This window comes from Pecten maximus, chromosome 13, assembly GCF_902652985.1.
Source record: "Pecten maximus chromosome 13, xPecMax1.1, whole genome shotgun sequence".
Classification (NCBI taxonomy): domain Eukaryota; kingdom Metazoa; phylum Mollusca; class Bivalvia; order Pectinida; family Pectinidae; genus Pecten; species Pecten maximus.
Genome location: NC_047027.1, coordinates 28,277,131 through 28,296,269, shown reverse-complemented (window position 1 = coordinate 28,296,269; position 19,139 = coordinate 28,277,131). Strand labels below are relative to the sequence as shown.

The 19,139-nt window shown below is 38.8% G+C and overlaps 2 protein-coding genes and 1 long non-coding RNA gene across 3 annotated transcripts in view; all 3 read right to left on the bottom strand.

The window, feature by feature from the left end:
• Positions 1-810, bottom strand: part of LOC117340614 (hemicentin-1-like) — a 27,868-nt gene extending 27,058 nt beyond the window's left edge. Inside the window, exon 1 of the mRNA XM_033902378.1 lies at positions 804-810. Coding sequence (XP_033758269.1) covers positions 804-810 — 7 coding nt within the window. The remainder of the gene's footprint in view (positions 1-803) is intronic.
• Positions 811-17,004: 16,194 nt separating this feature from the next.
• On the bottom strand, positions 17,005-17,689 carry LOC117340969. Its single transcript, XR_004535523.1, has 3 exons — positions 17,652-17,689; positions 17,457-17,524; positions 17,005-17,098 (listed from the first exon to the last, which is right to left on the bottom strand). It is a non-coding gene; the product is annotated as an uncharacterized LOC117340969 (long non-coding RNA).
• A 1,173-nt stretch (positions 17,690-18,862) lies between these two features.
• The window catches only part of LOC117340613 (cell adhesion molecule 2-like), a 7,597-nt gene continuing 7,320 nt past the window's right edge, over positions 18,863-19,139 (bottom strand). The window contains exon 6 of the mRNA XM_033902377.1: positions 18,863-18,894. Within this exon, the coding sequence (XP_033758268.1) occupies positions 18,863-18,894 (32 nt within the window). The remainder of the gene's footprint in view (positions 18,895-19,139) is intronic.

Below are 19,139 nucleotides of genomic sequence, written 5' to 3'. Positions count from 1 at the left end.
TGAACTGCTTCACATGTACAACAAACTTACTAGTACGGAACATTTTGAATTTTATCTTTAAACGAGATGGAAAATAAATGGAACTTTATTTGTGGTCAAAATCGAACTTTTATCAAGAAACTGTGAAATTGTGAAAGATTGTTTCTGTCCTTGTCAGTAATAACTGCTTCTATATGGTGCTGTATCTTCATTATTTTTTTTTTTTTTTCACTTTTGTAAAAACATCGTTACAGTAAAATAAAAGTAAAAACTATGACTGCGATCTATATCATGACTACATTTAAATGTATGTTTTTGACTGAAAATATGTGTCTGTATGCAAAACACGTGCATATAACATATTCATAAAATCTACTGTACAATCAAATGCATTTTTTTATAGTTTTTATAGTTCTAATGACACAAACCGTACACAGCCTGTTCCCCCCCCCCCCCCCCCCCCCCCCCCCGATATTTGTTTAGTAACTGATCTATCTACTCACATTTTAGCACTGATGCACACCAAATAAGTTTGCCGTTTTATTTTTACTCGTATTTGTGATCGAACAATTGTAAGATAACTACCTAAACTGAGCTTTCTCGTGCATGTGTATCCTTCGATGAAGATACATTGTATGTAAACTTCGTGAGTTCGCATCATGCACGCAGGTTACTATATATCAATTAACATGTATGAATCGCCATTTGCATTGTATCGCATTGCATATCTTTGCTTTGTCAATGATTCCCTACCAGAATAGGCTATACAACTAATAATACTGGCACAACAGACAACATATTGTGTATGAACATTTAACGCATACCTGCCATGTTGAGTGTATAGTCAGGTAGGTTAAGGTGGTTACGTCTACAGTACCACACAGATCCATGGTCTCCCGTCTGTGGCTGTATGATCCACCGGAACACTGTACCAAGGCCTCCAGACGTTACACAGGAACAGACATCCGGTGTACAGGGGACGGTTGGGGTGACTTTGGTGTTGTAACATTGGTCACCACCTACTTGTATACCACCTACTAGAGTAGTGACGACAGGACGGCGGTAAAACTGGACAGCAATCGCCTCTTCTGGTACATCACACGTCAGTGTAAACTCAGTCCCAGGAACAGCGTACTCAGATGACCCGGTCAGGGTTACAGCATCTTAATATGAAATTGCATAGTTTAATGTGAATGTACCGCTATTTCATTAACCGAAATGGCTAAGTATTGAAATGTTACCGAATGGGCGTATACAGTTCAATGCGTGTGGATACATTCATTAAGATTCGTTTTTATTATTTATTCCCTCATGTCGTTATCAAAACCAATACATGTTGTATACACCCATATGACTGGTCAGGTAGTGTCTGATTAACTTAATCAAATTCCAGATATTTGACCCAGCGTCCGGGTCCTTTTGTTTGTATGTTAGAGTTGACTTGTTGTTTTTCCGGAGAATAAATGGCGGTAAACGTAGTGCAGCGTGGATTTGTTTTATGAACTTAACACCTAAAGCAGCCAAGAACACGAGTAACCCCCACACCCCCACAACATGGTGGAGAATTCCAGCTTGATGAAGATTCAATCTACGCTGTTTTAGGACCGATCGGTGGTGTGTTCTGTAACTTATGCACTGATTCGATTGAACGTTGATACCACACATGGTGCTTGTTTACACTTTGCCTTTTCTAATTCTCAGTCATGATGAATGCATATTTTCTAAGTTACAATTTTTTGAATGAGAATTAACTGAAAGCTGAAGATTGTTTATGTTTCAATAATGAGGAAATTTCCGCTAAGTCCAAGCATGGTAACGTTGCCACAGGTCGTGATAGCGTTGTGCAGTCGGCCGTCCCATCTGTTGACATTTCTAAACTTCGTAAATTTGGAGGTCTTTGCCAAGAAAACGGAGAAGGGTTTTTGACGGAATTTAATGCATACACCAAACTGTATTCTATTCACAATGATGAACAGAAGTGTTCCCTGTTTTACCTATTGTTGAAGGGCCCTGCCCAGACCTGGTATATATCTAACAATTTACAGACGAAAACCTGGTCTACCGTGGTTTCCGCGTTTCGTCGACATTACATAACAGTGACGTCTGCGAGCCCAACCCTCCTGATGGAGACAAATGCTTTCAATACTTTGACTCTTGGGCAATATGAATCATTGGAAGATTTTCATTTTCGATTTATTGAGAAGGCTCGGCGCATTGGCAAGACTGATATAGACATTTTGTCCAAATTCATATCCTCCCTCCCAGAGAAGTTGACCATGTATGTAACACTTGGTGGACCTACAGACAGTGCCGATGCACTAACAAAAGCAAAAATGGGGGAGGTATTTGGCCACAGGGATCGGACAACACCATGTAATATTGCCACCATACAGACTGAGCGAACCTCGCTGGAAGCCAAGGTTGATAAGCTTACTGAACTTGTTCATCATATGTGTACCAAAAACATGATGTTAGCAGTGATACAGAGACAACCAGTGTTCCTGACACTGAAGAGGCAATATCGGACAATGCTAGTAATACATCAGCTACTGGTCCATTTATGTACTTACCTGTACAAATTGAGTCACAATCTGTTATAGCACTTTTAGATACTGGCAGTAGCATTAATGTAATGTCTCAGTCATTCTATGATCAAGTGTCTGCCAGAGTTAAGTCGAGTATCGATACTAGTACGGATGTATCTATAGGTTTAGCTGATTCTCGTAAAATACCAGTGCAGAGTACTGCTAATATCAAAGCCAAAACTCCATATGGTTCATGTATACTCAGGGTATATGTTTTACACCATACTTCCCAACCTCTCATTTTTGGTTCTCAGTTGATGACAAATAATTCTATAGTCTTAGATTTTGGTTCCCTAAAGGTTGGTTTCAAGAAGTTGAAAGTCAGATGTAAATCTCGTCTAACAATAAATCCAAACTCTAAGTGTATGGTATGGTGTAAACCATCTAAAGATTGTACTATATGTCTACATGGGGTCTGTTCTGGGAGTAGGAAATCTTTGAAAGCTGGTTTACTGGTTGCAAGATCTGTCAACACAATTTCTCCTACAAGAAAAATCCCAATTAAGCTTCTCAACCCGGGGAATTTGACCATTACTATACCTCGCTACACAGTGCTGGCTGATTTTGATACTATGGACAGCTCATATCATGTTATTGTACAAAATTCTGATGTATTATGCAATCATGTTAACCGAGTTAAAGGTTGCAAAGATTTTACCAAATCAGATGTTACTGAGAATTCTATGTCTGTTCAACCAAAGGATGCTCTTGGTATAACTGGCAAAGTTACAAGCCATACAAATGCTGTTGATGTTTTTCATTCAAATGTTGTTTATGCAAATGATGTTCAATTCAATGACAATGCAAATGTTCATATTCAACCTGATGTTTTTCATTCATCTGTTCATGCAACTGATGTTCAATTCAATGACAGTGAAAATGTTCATATTCACCCTGTTTTTCATTCAAATATTTCTGTCAATGATGTTCAAAAGTCAGCAGATTTATACTAAGGATAGTCCTGTAGATAAAGTTCGCCATGACAATTTCATTTCACCTACTCATGTTGATTATTCAAAGGATGTTCATGTTACAGATGTTCATACAAGTGATGTCAGTAATGTAAATACTGTTCAGAAAAATGTTTATATGGAGGGTACTGGTGATAGTGATGATTTTGTTCAATTTATTTCTTACTTTCATGTAAATGAGAATTTGACAGATGTCCAGAAAGGCACTTTACACCAGTGTTTGTTCAACTATAGAGACATTTTTGTAACTGATGAGAACCCCCTGCTTGGCTTTACCTATGTTGTTGAACATAGGATCAATTTAAAACCTGATGCTGTTTCAAAACATCATAAGCCATATAGACTTGCACCAGATAAAAGGGAAGTGTTGAGAACTCAACTGACTAACTTATTGAATCAGGGCATTATTGCTCCAGTTGACGAGAAGGAGGACATTCCTATATCAAGTCCAATAGTTCTGGTGTCAAAGCGTAAATCTGCAGATAATAAATCGTCGCAAGCCTACCGTTTCTGCTGTGACTTCCGCTACCTCAATTCTCAGACTGAGCCATTCCGTAACACTATTCCGAACTTCCAGGAATTGACAGAATCCTTCGATACATGTAACCCACACTACATTTCGACACTAGATATGAGCTCTGGATTCTTTCAAATGGGTATTGAGGCGGAATCATCAAAGTACACTGCGTTTAACACCTGCTTTGTTGGCTCATATAAATTCCTCCGCCTTCCAATGGGCCTTAGTACAGCACCTAATAGCTTTCAGCTACTGATGGACAAAATACTACACGGTTTGACTTTTAGGTCAGTTTTATATTACCTGGATGATGTTTTGATTTGTTCAAACACTTTTGAACAGCATGTGAAAGACCTGGAGGAAGTATTTCAACGTCTGAGAGTTGCAGGACTAAAATTAGGCCCAAAGAAGTGTGCATTTGCCAAAGAAAACTGCATTTTTCTCGGTCACGAGATATCGCGTGAGGGCATACGTCCACCTCAGGATCGTATTACTGCGGTTCAAAAACTGCCAGTGCATAAAAATCAAAAAGAACTGCGTCGGACAATGGGATTATTTAATTGGTTCCGCAAATTCATTCCACGGTTTAGTGAGATCGCTTTTCCAATGAACCAGTTACTGAAGAAAGGTGTCAAATTTGTGTGGAATTCTATACATGATGATGCATTCACTCAGCTGAAACAATTGTTGTCTACATCTGATGCTTTGGCCTTTCCGTGATATGACCTAGACTTTCGCTTGGCTGTTGATACCTCTAGTCATGGAGTTGGATATATGCTCTACCAGAATCACCCAGATGGGATCAACCGCGTAGTTAGATTTGGTTCAAAGGATTAAATACCTACCAACAGACATACGGACCTACAAAGCTAGAATTGCTGGGTATGGTATACAGCGTTCTTGACTGTGCACATTATCTTCGTGGACGCAGGTTTGTTGTCGAGTGTGACCATCAGGCCCTACAGCCATTGTTTCAAAAACAACTTAGGGGTGCCATTTACGAGCGTTGGCTTGCTATTTTACAGCAGTTTGACATCAAACTTGAATACAAACAAACAAGATGACAGTACCTGATACTCTATCGCGCCGCCACCCAAATCCAGACATGGACATTATGGAAGGTAGTCCTGTGGAGGAAGACCTTAATTTTCCTTTTGTGCCTGATACTCATGCTGTGGGAGTAACGCTTCCTGACGGACGGAAGTTAAGTTCTGTATTGCATTCTGACAGCAGTGACAAAGATGCTGTGGTAAATAACATTTGTATTGTACCGTCATCAGTCTTACAATCTGATCTTCTCTGCAAGGGAGCTTATGATGCTGATACTGAAGATACTGATACAGAACCTGCTGCTGCCAATGCTACCATTTCGAGAAATTTTCGTGTTCAAAAAAAGGTTACGAATGTTGCGTTTGAACCTGCCCGTAAGCATGCGATTAACATCAATAGTGCATTTACTAAAGACAATGTGAAACCTCGGGACGCAAGGGTCGTTGCTCATTCAAATGTTTCTGATACAGGTAATATTCCATTGCTACCGTCAGGAGTAACCCCCACACCCTCACACCCCCACAACAATACAATGGTTTTGGCACGATTTTGCCCGTTTTCATATTTCATATACATTTGCAGATATCGTCTGCAGTTGCGTTATTTACTGTAGAAAATCAGCTCTTAGATTATAAATGAAAGTTGTCCTGATCGTGGGATATTTCGTTCGCAACAGATTCCAGTCTAACCTGTCAAATTAGTGACGACGATGCTCAATTCCATAGGGACTCGATTTTGGAGTACGTTAGGCCTTTGACATCAGTGAATAATTCTTTTCTTTTTACCTTTTTTTTAATAAGTCCTGGACTGTTATTTTGTTGTGTCTAGCATTATTAAAATTTGTAAACAAGCCCTTGAGAGTGTGACAACATAGACAGTTTGATAATTTTGTATAGATAAAAAATAGCACTTATACCAGTGTCAATCTCTTTTTCGGCATAGCCGTCTAATTTGGTTTTGGCCCCGGATATGACGCGACAGGTGGCGTTCTGGTCAAGATGAAGTATGTGATTGGTCAATGTAGCGGTCAATGCAAAATGCTGAATATGCAAATGTTGTGACATATACGGAAACAAAAATGGCTTCCAATGTAAATCGACTGCGGTTGAAAACTATAACAGCTTCCGCAATGAAGAGAATAATAGGAAAATGGGTCAAACACAATCCTATAATTAAACTTGGGAAGCAGTACAATAGATTGTAACAGTTCAAACATGAAAACAGCAGTAATACGGACGCCGCTCGTATGCGGCTTGATTGTTTGATAGTAGGTCATGATAATCACGGTAATATTTACACAAATACAGTCTGTACGAGTATATCGCTACTGTCACTATACTATACACTTATTTACACATAAATATGTGTGCCGTAACATTTACAGAACGTGTTATCTAACATTTAAACCACTGTGTATTATATCGTTATCCAACTAACCCAGATGGAATATAGATATCGCCTTGTAAACTAGGCCTATCGTGTGTTTGTGTTGCCACGATTTCAAAACAGTCACGTAATGATCTAAAAATAATTTCCGCGCTATATTCAGAGGGGGATTCCCAACTAAATCGAGTGGTCAAGCTGGACATAGGGATTGACTGTGAACATTGGAACAGCACAGAAACATAACTGGAAAGGAACAAAACGCGTACATTCAGTGAAAATTGCAACGTTTTTACCGTGATGTCCCTTTTAAATTGAATGCAAGCTGAATAAGTGGATGCATCTATTCAAATGACACATTTGTAGTCTAATTATCACCAAAAATGATTCAAACTGATATAATTTTGTTATCCGTGCTGAAACTGCGCATTTATTAATTACATCGTAGTTCGTTAATTTATTTCACCAGTAGTTTTACATTATAACTACCAGCATTAAAACTATGCCGTTTATCTTTTTTAAAGATATTTCTTGTTTTATTATACATTTTTACTTTCGTAGCTTTTAAAAAGCTGCCGTATTTACCCCCAGTGTTCATTGGAGAATAAAACAATCTATGTAAGATAGCAATGAGTTCTAACTGTTTTATGCGGGGGGGGGGGGGGGGGGGGGGGGGGGAGTATTTCTTTCATAAAGTACTGAACGAATTCGAAGTCTGCGTGCATAGAACCCGACAAAAGGTAATGTGCATGATTTCTTTTCTATTTTTAGTAGCATTATCTTTGAATTTCAAGCCTGAAGCTACATGTAGTTCTAAGCATCTACTTTTTTCAGTAACAGTGACCTTTGCCCGGGACTTTATAAGTTATCCCGGAAAGCAGGCACAAGGTAGAACTTGATATCTTCTAATAAGCGTTTATCAGCTCAGCTGAATTCATAATATATTGTACTTCAACTGATTTTATATATTTAAGCAATGAACACGGGTTCCCATGCCATTTGCCCACCATACATGTTGCTGCCATATCGACTATGATAACATTAAAACCACTGTTCAATACTTATATTTACATTGTCTTACCATTTCCGGCAACTTTGGAAAAAGAAAAAACTAAACCAACACGAAAAAAATCCCGCCTTTTTTAATATCACATGACCCACTGGGTGTTATAGCCTGAGGCACTGGGTGTTATAGGCGTATGGAGGCAACTGCCTCTTAGCATTGTGTCAATGGTCAAATGCGGAGCAATTAAATGTAAAAATAATCTAATGAATACAATTTGGTTTACTTACGACATATAGACAAATGCAACACAGAATATATTATACTGTAAATTATGATCCGGTCTAGTCTTATTGGTCTGGTATAGTCTGGTCACACTTTTCATACTAATAAATAAATGCAGGTAATGTTCTCTCACCAACACATTTAAGCTTATGTATCTAAAAATTGTAATACTGCAATGAGTAGCTATTGCCTTCTGGTCTAAGGACGGTGACTATTGTCTTACGGTCCTGAGGCTGTGACTCTCGCCATATGGTCCTAAGGCGCTGGCTCTCGTCTTGCGCTCCTAGTGCGGCAGCTCTGTCGCTTAATAATCCTAGGACGGTGGCTGCCGGAGAGTGGCTTTCGCCTTATGGTCTTAGGACGATGGCTGTCGCCTTTCGGTCCTGAGGCGGTGGCTCACGTCTTACGGTCAAATATACAGTAGCCCTCGCCTTACGGTCCTTGAACAGCGACTATCGCATTACGGCGCTAGGGCGGTGGCTCCCGACTTACGGTTCTAGGGCGGTGGCTCCCGACTTATGGTCCTAGGGCGGTGGCTCCCGACTTATGGTCCTAGGGCGGTGGCTCCCGACTTACGGTTCTAGGGCGGTGGCTCCCGACTTATGGTCCTAGGGCGACGGCTCCCGACTTATGGTCCTAGGGCGGTGGCTCCCGACTTACGGCGCTAGGACGGTTGCTTCCGACTTACGGTCCTAGGACGGTGGCTCCCGACTTAGAGTCCTAGGGCGGTGGCTCCCGACTTACGGTCCTAGGGCGGTTGCTCCCGGCTTACGGTCCTAGGGCGGTGGCTCCCGACTTACGGTTCTAGGGCGGTGGCTCCCGACTTATGGTCCTAGGGTGGTTGCTCCCGACTTACGGTCCTAGGGCGGTGGCTCCCGACTTACTGTTCTAGGGCGGTGGCTCCCGACTTAAGGTCCTAGGGCGGTGGCTCCCGACTTATGGTCCTAGGGCGGTGGCTCCCGACTTACGGTCCTAGGGCGGTGGCTCCCGACTTACGGTCCTAGGGCGGTTGCTCCCGACTTACGGTCCTAGGGCGGTGGCTCCCGACTTACGGTTCTAGGGCGGTGGCTCCCGACTTATGGTCCTAGGGTGGTTGCTCCCGACTTACGGTCCTAGGGCGGTGGCTCCCGACTTACGGTTCTAGGGCGGTGGCTCCCGACTTAAGGTCCTAGGGCGGTGGCTCCCGACTTATGGTCCTAGGGCGGTGGCTCCCGACTTACGGTTCTAGGGCGGTGGCTCCCGACTTATGGTCCTAGGGCGGTGGCTCCCGACTTACGGTCCTAGGGCGGTGGCTCCCGTCTTACGGTTCTAGGGCGGTGGCTCCCGACTTATGGTCCTAGGGCGGTGGCTCCCGACTTATGGTCCTAGGGCGGTGGCTCCCGACTTACGGTTCTAGGGCGGTGGCCCCCGACTTATGGTCCTAGGGCGGTGGCTCCCGACTTATGGTCCTAGGGCGGTGGCTCCCAACTTACGGTTCTAGGGCGGTGGCTCCCGACTTATGGTCCTAGGGCGGTGGCTCCCGACTTATGGTCCTAGGGCGGTGGCTCCCGACTTACGGTCCTAGGGCGGTGGCTCCCGACGTATGGTCCTAGGGCGGTGGCTCCCGACTTACGGTTCTAGGGCGGTGGCTCCCGACTTATGGTCCTAGGGCGGTGGCTCCCGACTTACGGTCCTAGGGCGGTGGCTCCCGACTTACGGTTCTAGGGCGGTGGCTCCCGACTTATGGTCCTAGGGCGGTGGCTCCCGACTTATGGTCCTAGGGCGGTGGCTCCCGACTTACGGTTCTAGGGCGGTGGCTCCCGACTTATGGTCCTAGGGCGGTGGCTCCCGACTTATGGTCCTAGGGCGGTGGCTCCCGAATTACGGTCCTAGGGCGGTGGCTCCCGACTTATGGTCCTAGGGCGGTGGCTCCCGACTTACGGTTCTAGGGCGGTGGCTCCCGACTTATGGTCCTAGGGCGGTGGCTCCCGACTTATGGTACTAGGGCGGTGACTCCCGACTTACGGTCCTAGGGCGGTGGCTCCCGACTTACGGTCCTAGGGCGGTGGCTCCCGACTTACGGTCCTAGGGCGGTGACTCTCGCCTTACGGTCCTAGGGCGGTGGCTCTTACCTTACGGTCTTATGACGATGGTTCTCGCCTTACAGTCTTAGGAGAGCGGCCTTCGCCTCACAGAACTATGAGGAGGTTTATGGTTTCCATGGACGGTAGCATTATAATTGTGTTAGGTTCGCATATAAAACAATCTGTCTACTATGATTGGTTCCCTATCATATTTTGTACGCAGTGATCGGGCACCTGCTATTTGTTATGTCACCATTCGTAGAGGTAAAATGTCCAGTTGCTGTTTTATTTGGTTATGGTCGAAATTCGATAAAATCAGAGAGACATGCGATTGAACAACAGTTTCGTAATTGTCCGTTCGTAGACGTACTTAATACATAATTATATATCTCATAAACAATTTATCTCCATAATCACTCGAGCTTCTGCATATCCATCTTTTTCAAACTTTCCTATAATTGTTCACTTATAAATTAACTGTTTGTAGCCCTTAGTTATAAATGGCCTATGGTTTGATATGAGTTATACACTTATAAACTTTGGAGTGCTAAATTTATAAAACATTCATTATCATACTATTAGCCAATTTTTTTTTTTTTTTTTTTATTATTAAATATCAAATATTAGTACAATTCACATGAACAGTAAAACATTACACAACCCGGAAATGGAGAATATGTGTAAACAGTCATATCAAAACGAGAAACATAACTTTGTCTTACCTAAATAAAAACTTCCTATGATGTTGAGGCTTCAGTGGTTCATTGAGAAGTCTTAGATACAGTTAATACATTGATTCCAGGACTTTACAACTATACTGTTGGTGGCGGTCAGTTAATCAATATGTTTGTTTGTTTGTTTGCTGAGTTTATCGTTCCGTGAACAGTCAGTGTCAGTTTAAGGCGGGCTCTCCTTGTAGTAGTTGGTGACTACCTCATTAAAAAAACACGGAAGGTCCGTCGTATGCCATCATGCGCCGTTAGGGTGCAGTGCCTTCCCAAGGGACACGACTACGACAGCACAGACCGGTCCGTTTCTCAGCTTATTGATAGCTTAATGGTAACATTACGAATATCCTATGTATGGTGGCATTCATAACGTCAGTCGTTACATACGCGAACAGCAATGTTTGCCTGAAATCAAACTAATAATCCGGTTTACTTCAAAATGTTTCATATACATATTGATTTTAATATATCACGATTAACATTTAACGTTAAGGTCAGGAAAATGCTATATTTTGATAATTTCAGGGTTCATCAAATGAATGAAATATATTTGCATCAACAATCCAAAAAAATAGATGTACATGTTTCGTTATCTTATACCATAATAGAGGTTTAAATATCTCTCTCCAAATTATGTATTTTGTTTTTAGCTCTTGTATGCATGCTAACATATGGGCTGTAAGGCTTTTGGAATAGTAATCGAATAGCCCACTAGGTGACTCGCACACACTCTATGCTACGAGCTCGGTTATCTAGCCAGTTTTTTTATATTGGCCCTAATACGCTGCCGTATGTGTGTTATCTGAGAAATGTGATGATAGTGTTTGCTGTTCTGCAATGGTAGTTAGAAAGCGACACATTTCAACTCATTTACATACCCTCAATATGTAATGGCGATAACATATTGCGATTTGTGAGGGTTTCACGTGACGTAAAATGTTAATATCCTCATCATCACAACACAAAAAACCTGACATAAATGAGTTGTTTAATTTATACAAAAATATATAGCACCCATTTATATGAATTTAGTAGCATATACAACTACACCATGCAGCGGTTTAGTTCTGTTAGGATTTGTAACTATCACAAGGTGTTATCTTTGAAAAAAAAACAGAGAGGGAGGAACGGACGAATGACGGGCAAACGGCTGACCGGACGGTCGGACAGAGAGACAGACAAAGAGACACACAGGTAGCTTTGGTACTGTATATATATAATATAGGCGCTAGGTAAACAGCCAATTGACAACAATTACATTGCATTATCTTTTGCATATTGAAACAACAAATGAAAACTATTATGTTACATTATGATACATTTGAGGTTCACGTCACCATCTGTATATCTAAACTGTATTAAGGGTATCGTAACCACACCAACAAACAGTCTAATGACGTCACTCGGCTCGATTTGAATAGACTCACTAAATTTATCAAATAAAAGCTACATTTTTTTTGATATAATGACAGGGTTGATACGAGTAAGTGTACATTCTATACGTACCTGACGATGATGAGACTGCCAATAGTAGTAAGATGAACCAGTGGATTTTTATGTCATTTTTGGATACAGATACGTGTTGATTCTGTAGGTACATTTTGGACGTATATCTGTTTACGTACATGTCGTATGCAAACTTCCTGGTCGGTATACTAGTAAATACAACTATAAATAGAATACCCCGTGTCGTAGTGTAGGTCTGCTGTCAATCAGAAAAAAACACATCACATAATATCCCAAAAATACCAGTAGCCGTAACTATTACCCGCTGTTAGACGAATTTTGATAAAATCTTACTTGTTTTGTTACGTTGAACAAAGGCATGTTTGAAAGGAATGTCACGTCGGCAATATGTTCCCTTCCTTCATATCTGTGGTCAGGCTAAACGTTTATGTTGCTTCCTTTTTATAACATATTTGAATTAACTCATTTGGTAATCAACATAAACTTATATAAAGTAACAATTCACTTCATTAAGCGAAAAAAACATGACTATTGATAAAAGATTTTTTTATTTTTTTTGTATTTACCCATTTCTTAACGAGGTGGTATTTATGAGAACTTAAGCGTGAATGAGTTTCCTTCATTGATCAAGGTGGTACAACACGTTGTACTCATCTATGAAGAACAATTCTAAAGCTATGATTAATCAATATTTACAGTTAACTGCAGCCCCACTATATAACTTTACCAAGCCCACTTGAAGGTTACGAGTCCATAACTTCCAAATCTCTATTGTGACGTCATTATTATAGTGACGTCATAATTGTAACGTCGGCGATAACGAAAGATTGCTGTTGAAAAGGCTGTTCCGTCTTTGACGATAATAATGTGTTCATTCATCGTAGAAGCCAAATTCCTGGATATAATCTTTAAAAATCGTTGTCAAATGTAAATATAACTATTGAACTGCTTTCAGTTGAAAGTTATGGGCTGATGAATGCCAACTGGACAAAGGCAAATTCAACATGAAGCGCTAGCGCGCTTCATTAAATTTGTCTTTGTCCAGTTGGCATTCATCAGCCCATAACTTCCAAGTGAAAGCAGTTCAATGCTTAAATGGCGTCATAATTCTTTATCGTATGGCTTCGTTCTCTAAAAGATGCTACACCTCCGACAGAGTGTAATAAATTGTTAGTATTTTGACAATAAATGACATTTATTCCATAAGACATACAAATAAAAAATAATTATATAACGCCAAAAATTATCGGAATGAAGCCAACAAGATTCGAACTTTTGAACATTATAAACTTCTTTGCATACACTCGAAGAGATTTACATACAAAAAGAAATATGGTGGATTTATTTATATGCGGGGAAAACTATATATATTGAATCTTATTAACTTAACTAAAACTTTTAATTGCGATGTTTTAATGAAACTAGAAAATAACAACTAAATAAACATTTCAATATTATCCGTTGCGAAAAATCACAATTCTGTGCCTGTTGTCGCCAACGAACCGAAACGCTTTCTTCGCTTAACCCCTTCGGCCCCATTTCGCTTGATTCATACAGGTGTGATTTATCAAGAAGTTTAAGCTGGTGAACTATAAATAATGAATATGCAGTCACTACATATCACAAACGAAATCCTAACCATTGATTCAATCGCATCATATGCTTAGAGTTTTCAGTAAAGATGACAACAGATCGAACGTTACACCACGTATGTGTGTACGTTACACACTTGGCTCTCCAAACTCAACTATGTCATTTCCGCATGAGCTCCGATTCCATTGTCGTTTATAATGCCAATGATCTGTGCAGATTGAAATCCTTCCCTTTCTGCTATCTCTTTTCAAAATCTAATTTATGCTTCCTTCTTTTTGGAGATTTTAGGCTAACACATGTTGCCTTCCTCGCTTCGCCATGTGGTTCCTACTTTCTGTTTTCAGCGCATGCGCAATCAGATAATTTCATTCAATATGGAGGCGGAGCGAAATGAACTTTCTTCGGGACGCAATTGATTATTTATCTATTTTAGAATTTAAAGGTAAATAAGAAGATGAAACTTCTCAAGGGTGGTAATAATGTCATGTGTGCAACTTTTATTCCTGAAGAAAAATACATGCGAGTTTATTTGTGTTTTAAATTGATAAAAAAATACTATCTGTCGAAGGTCTAGCACCTTTCACGTTTGTATTAAAAATGAAAGGTTGTAATGATTGTGAATTATTATGGAGATTATTACAGATCAAAGTCAAGGTGGAATGTTGGCGCGATGAATAGAGATGTGATTCAAATATCACAACATATGTTATGTGTTAGGAATTAAGATTCAAATTTGACAAACATATCAAATGAATTACTCTTAAATTTCAATTTCCTATATTCATTATCGAAACTTTTCTAGACAAAATAATTTCCCTACGAAAAGTTATCATGACAGCAGAAAACAACGAAGAGAAGAGAATATATATAGAATAGAAAGAAGGAAATAACAGAAAAGAAAATTTTAAAAAGGTTTTAGCTTAAAAAAAAAGAAAAAAAGTATCGAGTAAAAGGTATACCACAACACTGTGCAGCGGTTTAATATTTAAACTAGTACATTCGCAAACAAATAAACATATTACCGGGGTGATTTATACTTAAAAAGAAGCGTGATACCGCTGGAGTAATACAAGGAAGTAACAGCTTGAATGATGGCAATTTATTTACATTTGTATTTCAAGATATACATGTATATATATATTTATGCATCTTCGGTCCTGTCACAGACAACAAAAAGAATGTGTAGATTGAAAATGGCCACCATATATGGAATATGGTGACATTTAATATCAATTCCAAACATATTACAAATTAACAATACAAAATTAACATAGCATAACACAATGATTAAAAAACGTCCAAAAATAAACATCTAAAATGACAATGGTAGTCAATTACAACAAAAGCCTGTGTGGGGGTTGCCAAACTCCGCCTTCAAACAGGCATGTGAAGTATCATCCAATATCGTAACATAAAATAAGAAGATAAAGGAATCAGGGGAGGAAGTGGGTGGGTTAAGTGAGAAGGCCTAAAAAACTGATGAACTTATAGTAGAAAACTTCAAATTACAAAACTCTGTTGACAATTTATTAATGGCGCGCATCGGAAAGCTGCTACCCATAATTCCTAGCTGCTTGGCAGGGGCAGTTAAGTACATGTATGTATGGAAATATAAGTTTTAAAGGGAAATAACTCGTGTATAATTTGTAGCAAAATAATACGAAAATTTGGAAATGTGCAGGCCTTCCGATGCATAAATTAAGCTTAGTGCTTAGCTGCCCTATATATAGAATGTCACATGGTACAATCCATATCACATGCCATGTCAGTTTGGGGACCCAATATCAAACACATGGCCTTGTCCCACAAACGACTTCATTACACAAAAGGCTTCAACCATGTTGTTTCACCACATATCATTGTATTTATCATAAACATTTTAGACACTCAATGTTTTATTCAAAATGTTAATAAAACAACAACACCAAATGTTGGTGATAAAAATTTAATATGTATACCAAAATAAATTTACTGCAACTAATGTCAACTAATCTTCTGTTCATTTTGCACGTTATTTGTTCACACAGATGTTTTGTTAAATAGAAAAAGGGATATTCCATTACTTCAGTCTTAAAAAAAATAACAACAACTATAACTGTTCCCTCTCATATTACGTCGTTTCATTATCACTTGATGCTTTCTTCAAATAACGTTGAATACAATTTGGATTAAACATAAAAAAGACGGACAATCATAATATCTTTATTTATTTCAATAGAAAAAAGTTCAACAAATAAAAACCAACAGCTACTGCGACTAACCGGTCTGTATGGCTACATACGTATCGGTTACTGTTCCTTTTAGATTGACAACTTTCAATCGCTATGAGAATAACTGCACATAACACGTAAGATGTTTTTCCTTTTGTTGCTTGGATGTTCATGATTTAATACTGATGAATTCAATACACATTCACCCTCTGACATTCTTACCGGCGATAACAAAGGAAGTGGTCGTCTGCTGAGATGTGAATCGGAACACCTCGGACGATTTCTTCATGTTCAAGATTTGATATGCATTTCCATCGCCAGTGGTCGGATATGGTGATATCCATTTTCCCACAGAACTTTTCGTCTCGAAGTTGTATTACCTTGTTCTGAATTAGTTTTATAAAATCTCATTTCAAAAGAAAATACAACAAAACAAAAACCAATGAAATAAGAAAATATAAGAGTTTGCATATACAAAATTCAAATAATGTTATATTATAGGAATACATTTAGTGTTGTGCTTAAAAAATGAGATACATAGGGAAATTTAGTGGATTTATAATATGTGCATGTAGTTTAATGAATACTGCGTAGGTTGTACGTTTTACCCGAGATACATCACTCAGGCATCACTAACTAATTGTATTTTGTATCACACAGAACAATTAAGGCGGCCAATAAGTATGTCAAGAATGCTATCAGGAAATATCAATTCACATGCACACACATGTTCGAAACAGCAATTGCAAGATTATACTTTAAGATCACCTCCAAACACTTTAGCCGAATTTTTATTATGCAGAAAAACACATTCTAAATCATTTGGATATTTCAAAACAGGCTAAAATAGAGTTGACAGCGATTAACTGGCTAACTTTCGAAAATATACCGATGGTGCTTTAATCGTTAAGAGAGATAAACGACGGATTTACAATTAATTCAGTTAATAAGTTCTGTGTTAACATTTTACTGTGTGAGGAGAAATTGACAGGGTATCCCGTGTCACTTTTATGATACTGATTGGTGATTTATATATTTACTCCATATGAATTGCTGCTAGGTGTGTGTTTTTGCATTTGAAAACGACAATGAAAGTAAAACAGTCAAGGTTTAATTTCACAAATAAAACAACTGGACAATGTCTCCCTTGAACTCCTGTCTCCAACCACACCTTGATGAAACATCGCCTCATTGAGTTTCCTGATGTTGTATAAACACTAATCTCTACAAGCGATGGTAGTATTGATATATGTCCCTCTGTTACCTGACAAAGAAAGAACTCAATATGAGTGACGCTTTACTAAATATATATAAGCATGCAAAGATAGATGTGCTTAAGATAGTAAGAAAGCATAACCTATCTATATATCACAAAATACATATCATCATATAAATATATATAGTATACAGATATGTATAGCACATAAAACAGAAATTATATATTAGCAGTACGGTCCTGCATTATCGATGATAATTTGTAAATACTGATTATTTTATTGATCGATTTCATCGTTGTTCAATAAGCATGACATTATTCTTTTATACAGTTAAACAGAGGGATTTAAAAGAAAGGTTTCTTAGCATTCTCGTAAGCTTCCCTAAACGAATGAAATCACACCTACCAGACGTTGAAGTATGAAGTTCTTCATAAACGTTTGGATTCGAACGGCCCTCCAACGACTCGTACTTTCTGTTATTAGAAGGAAGCAGTTGTGAATTTGAAGTTACATGGTTTATCCGCAACATCAATGTTTTAAAAAATGATACAATATTTCTTACAAATCACATCGAATCACAAGCGTTGATAATCTACCTACCCACCATCTCCTTCATTGTCAGGGACAATTTGGTTAACTGAAAATACAAATTAAAAAAAAATCAAAAATTAATCTAATGAGCAATAATGAAGCAGTTAGTACATTTAAATGCAAAATGTATATATATATAAAAATACAAACAAAATAGTACAAAATATTTTCGCATATGCTACCCGATTACATGTTGATAACGTAAAAGCGTTGTCATAAAAGTTCCTAAAAACGCTACAATAAGGTAAAAAATTAAATAATGGGATTGTTAACCGGACAAAATATACGAAACCCCTAGTAGCAGCTACACAATATGAGAACTATGATAACGGCGTAGCAACCTCCGAAAACAATCTTGAGGATTAGATTTTATAAATTTTAGAACTATGATTACAGTGAAGCAACCTCTGAACAAATCTGAAATTTACCGAATTTGAGTCTTAAAGAGCAGCTAAACTCAAATTTGGTTGCCTCCCGCCGTCAGAATTTCCTGAGATTGCTACGCTGTTTTCATAATTCTTATATTCATAATATGAAGACTCAAGCTAAGTTGCCCGATATCATCGGCAATATTCCTGACATTACATCGCTGAGTTCCGAGACTTAAATTTTGCCCTCTTTCTTTGTCAGATTTATCGGAGGTTGCTACTTTATATCATTTTGGGACGAAACGTCTGTTAAGATTCAGCATTTTAAAGCACGGGAAACATTTCTTTTTGACTTAGCGTTCAATCATAGAACATTGATTCTGTACATGTCACTCTAACATCTGCCTTCGGCCCACGAAAGGTTCAGGTTTCATTTTTTTGACTGCCATATAGATTACTCTTGCTGTATCTTATTGTATTTCTAGTACTGTTCATATATCATGCGATTGTGTTTGTTTGCATTGTGTCTTGATGAAGGGGCGAATTACCTCGAAAATTCGCCACACTGTTGGAATTACCATAAATATACCCGTATATATATAATATGCATTAAACACCGACTGTATGAGATTCTTAATCTATATGACACTATGTCTTACCATGATGATGTCCTCAGATTTCAGAGTACACGGACGGCTTGGCAACCTCATTGGTATCAAGTTGTTGATATGGAGATCTGTATTATATATAGATAAAAACGAATGTATAAAATACAGTTGTTATCGTGATACACGTATTCGAAAGATACACAAATAATTATATTTAAAGCTGATATGGTCTACGGTTGTCGGTTTACCTTTTATTTCCGCTTTGAGGTCTGCCACCTGTAAGAAAAAAATTGGTAATAAACACTTAACTCGAAAATACATTTTCGTTTAGTAAGATGCGAACAGAAGAAACCGTTTGGTTGTGCTTAGTTGTGCAATATATACTAAACCATTAAGACTCAAAGAAGCATCAACTGTTACAAATAATTGATAGAAACATTGTGTTAAATGTAAATATATGACGATAATATAAACATAATAAGTAGCGTATTAATAATCAGAAACTACCTCGATCCCTTTTT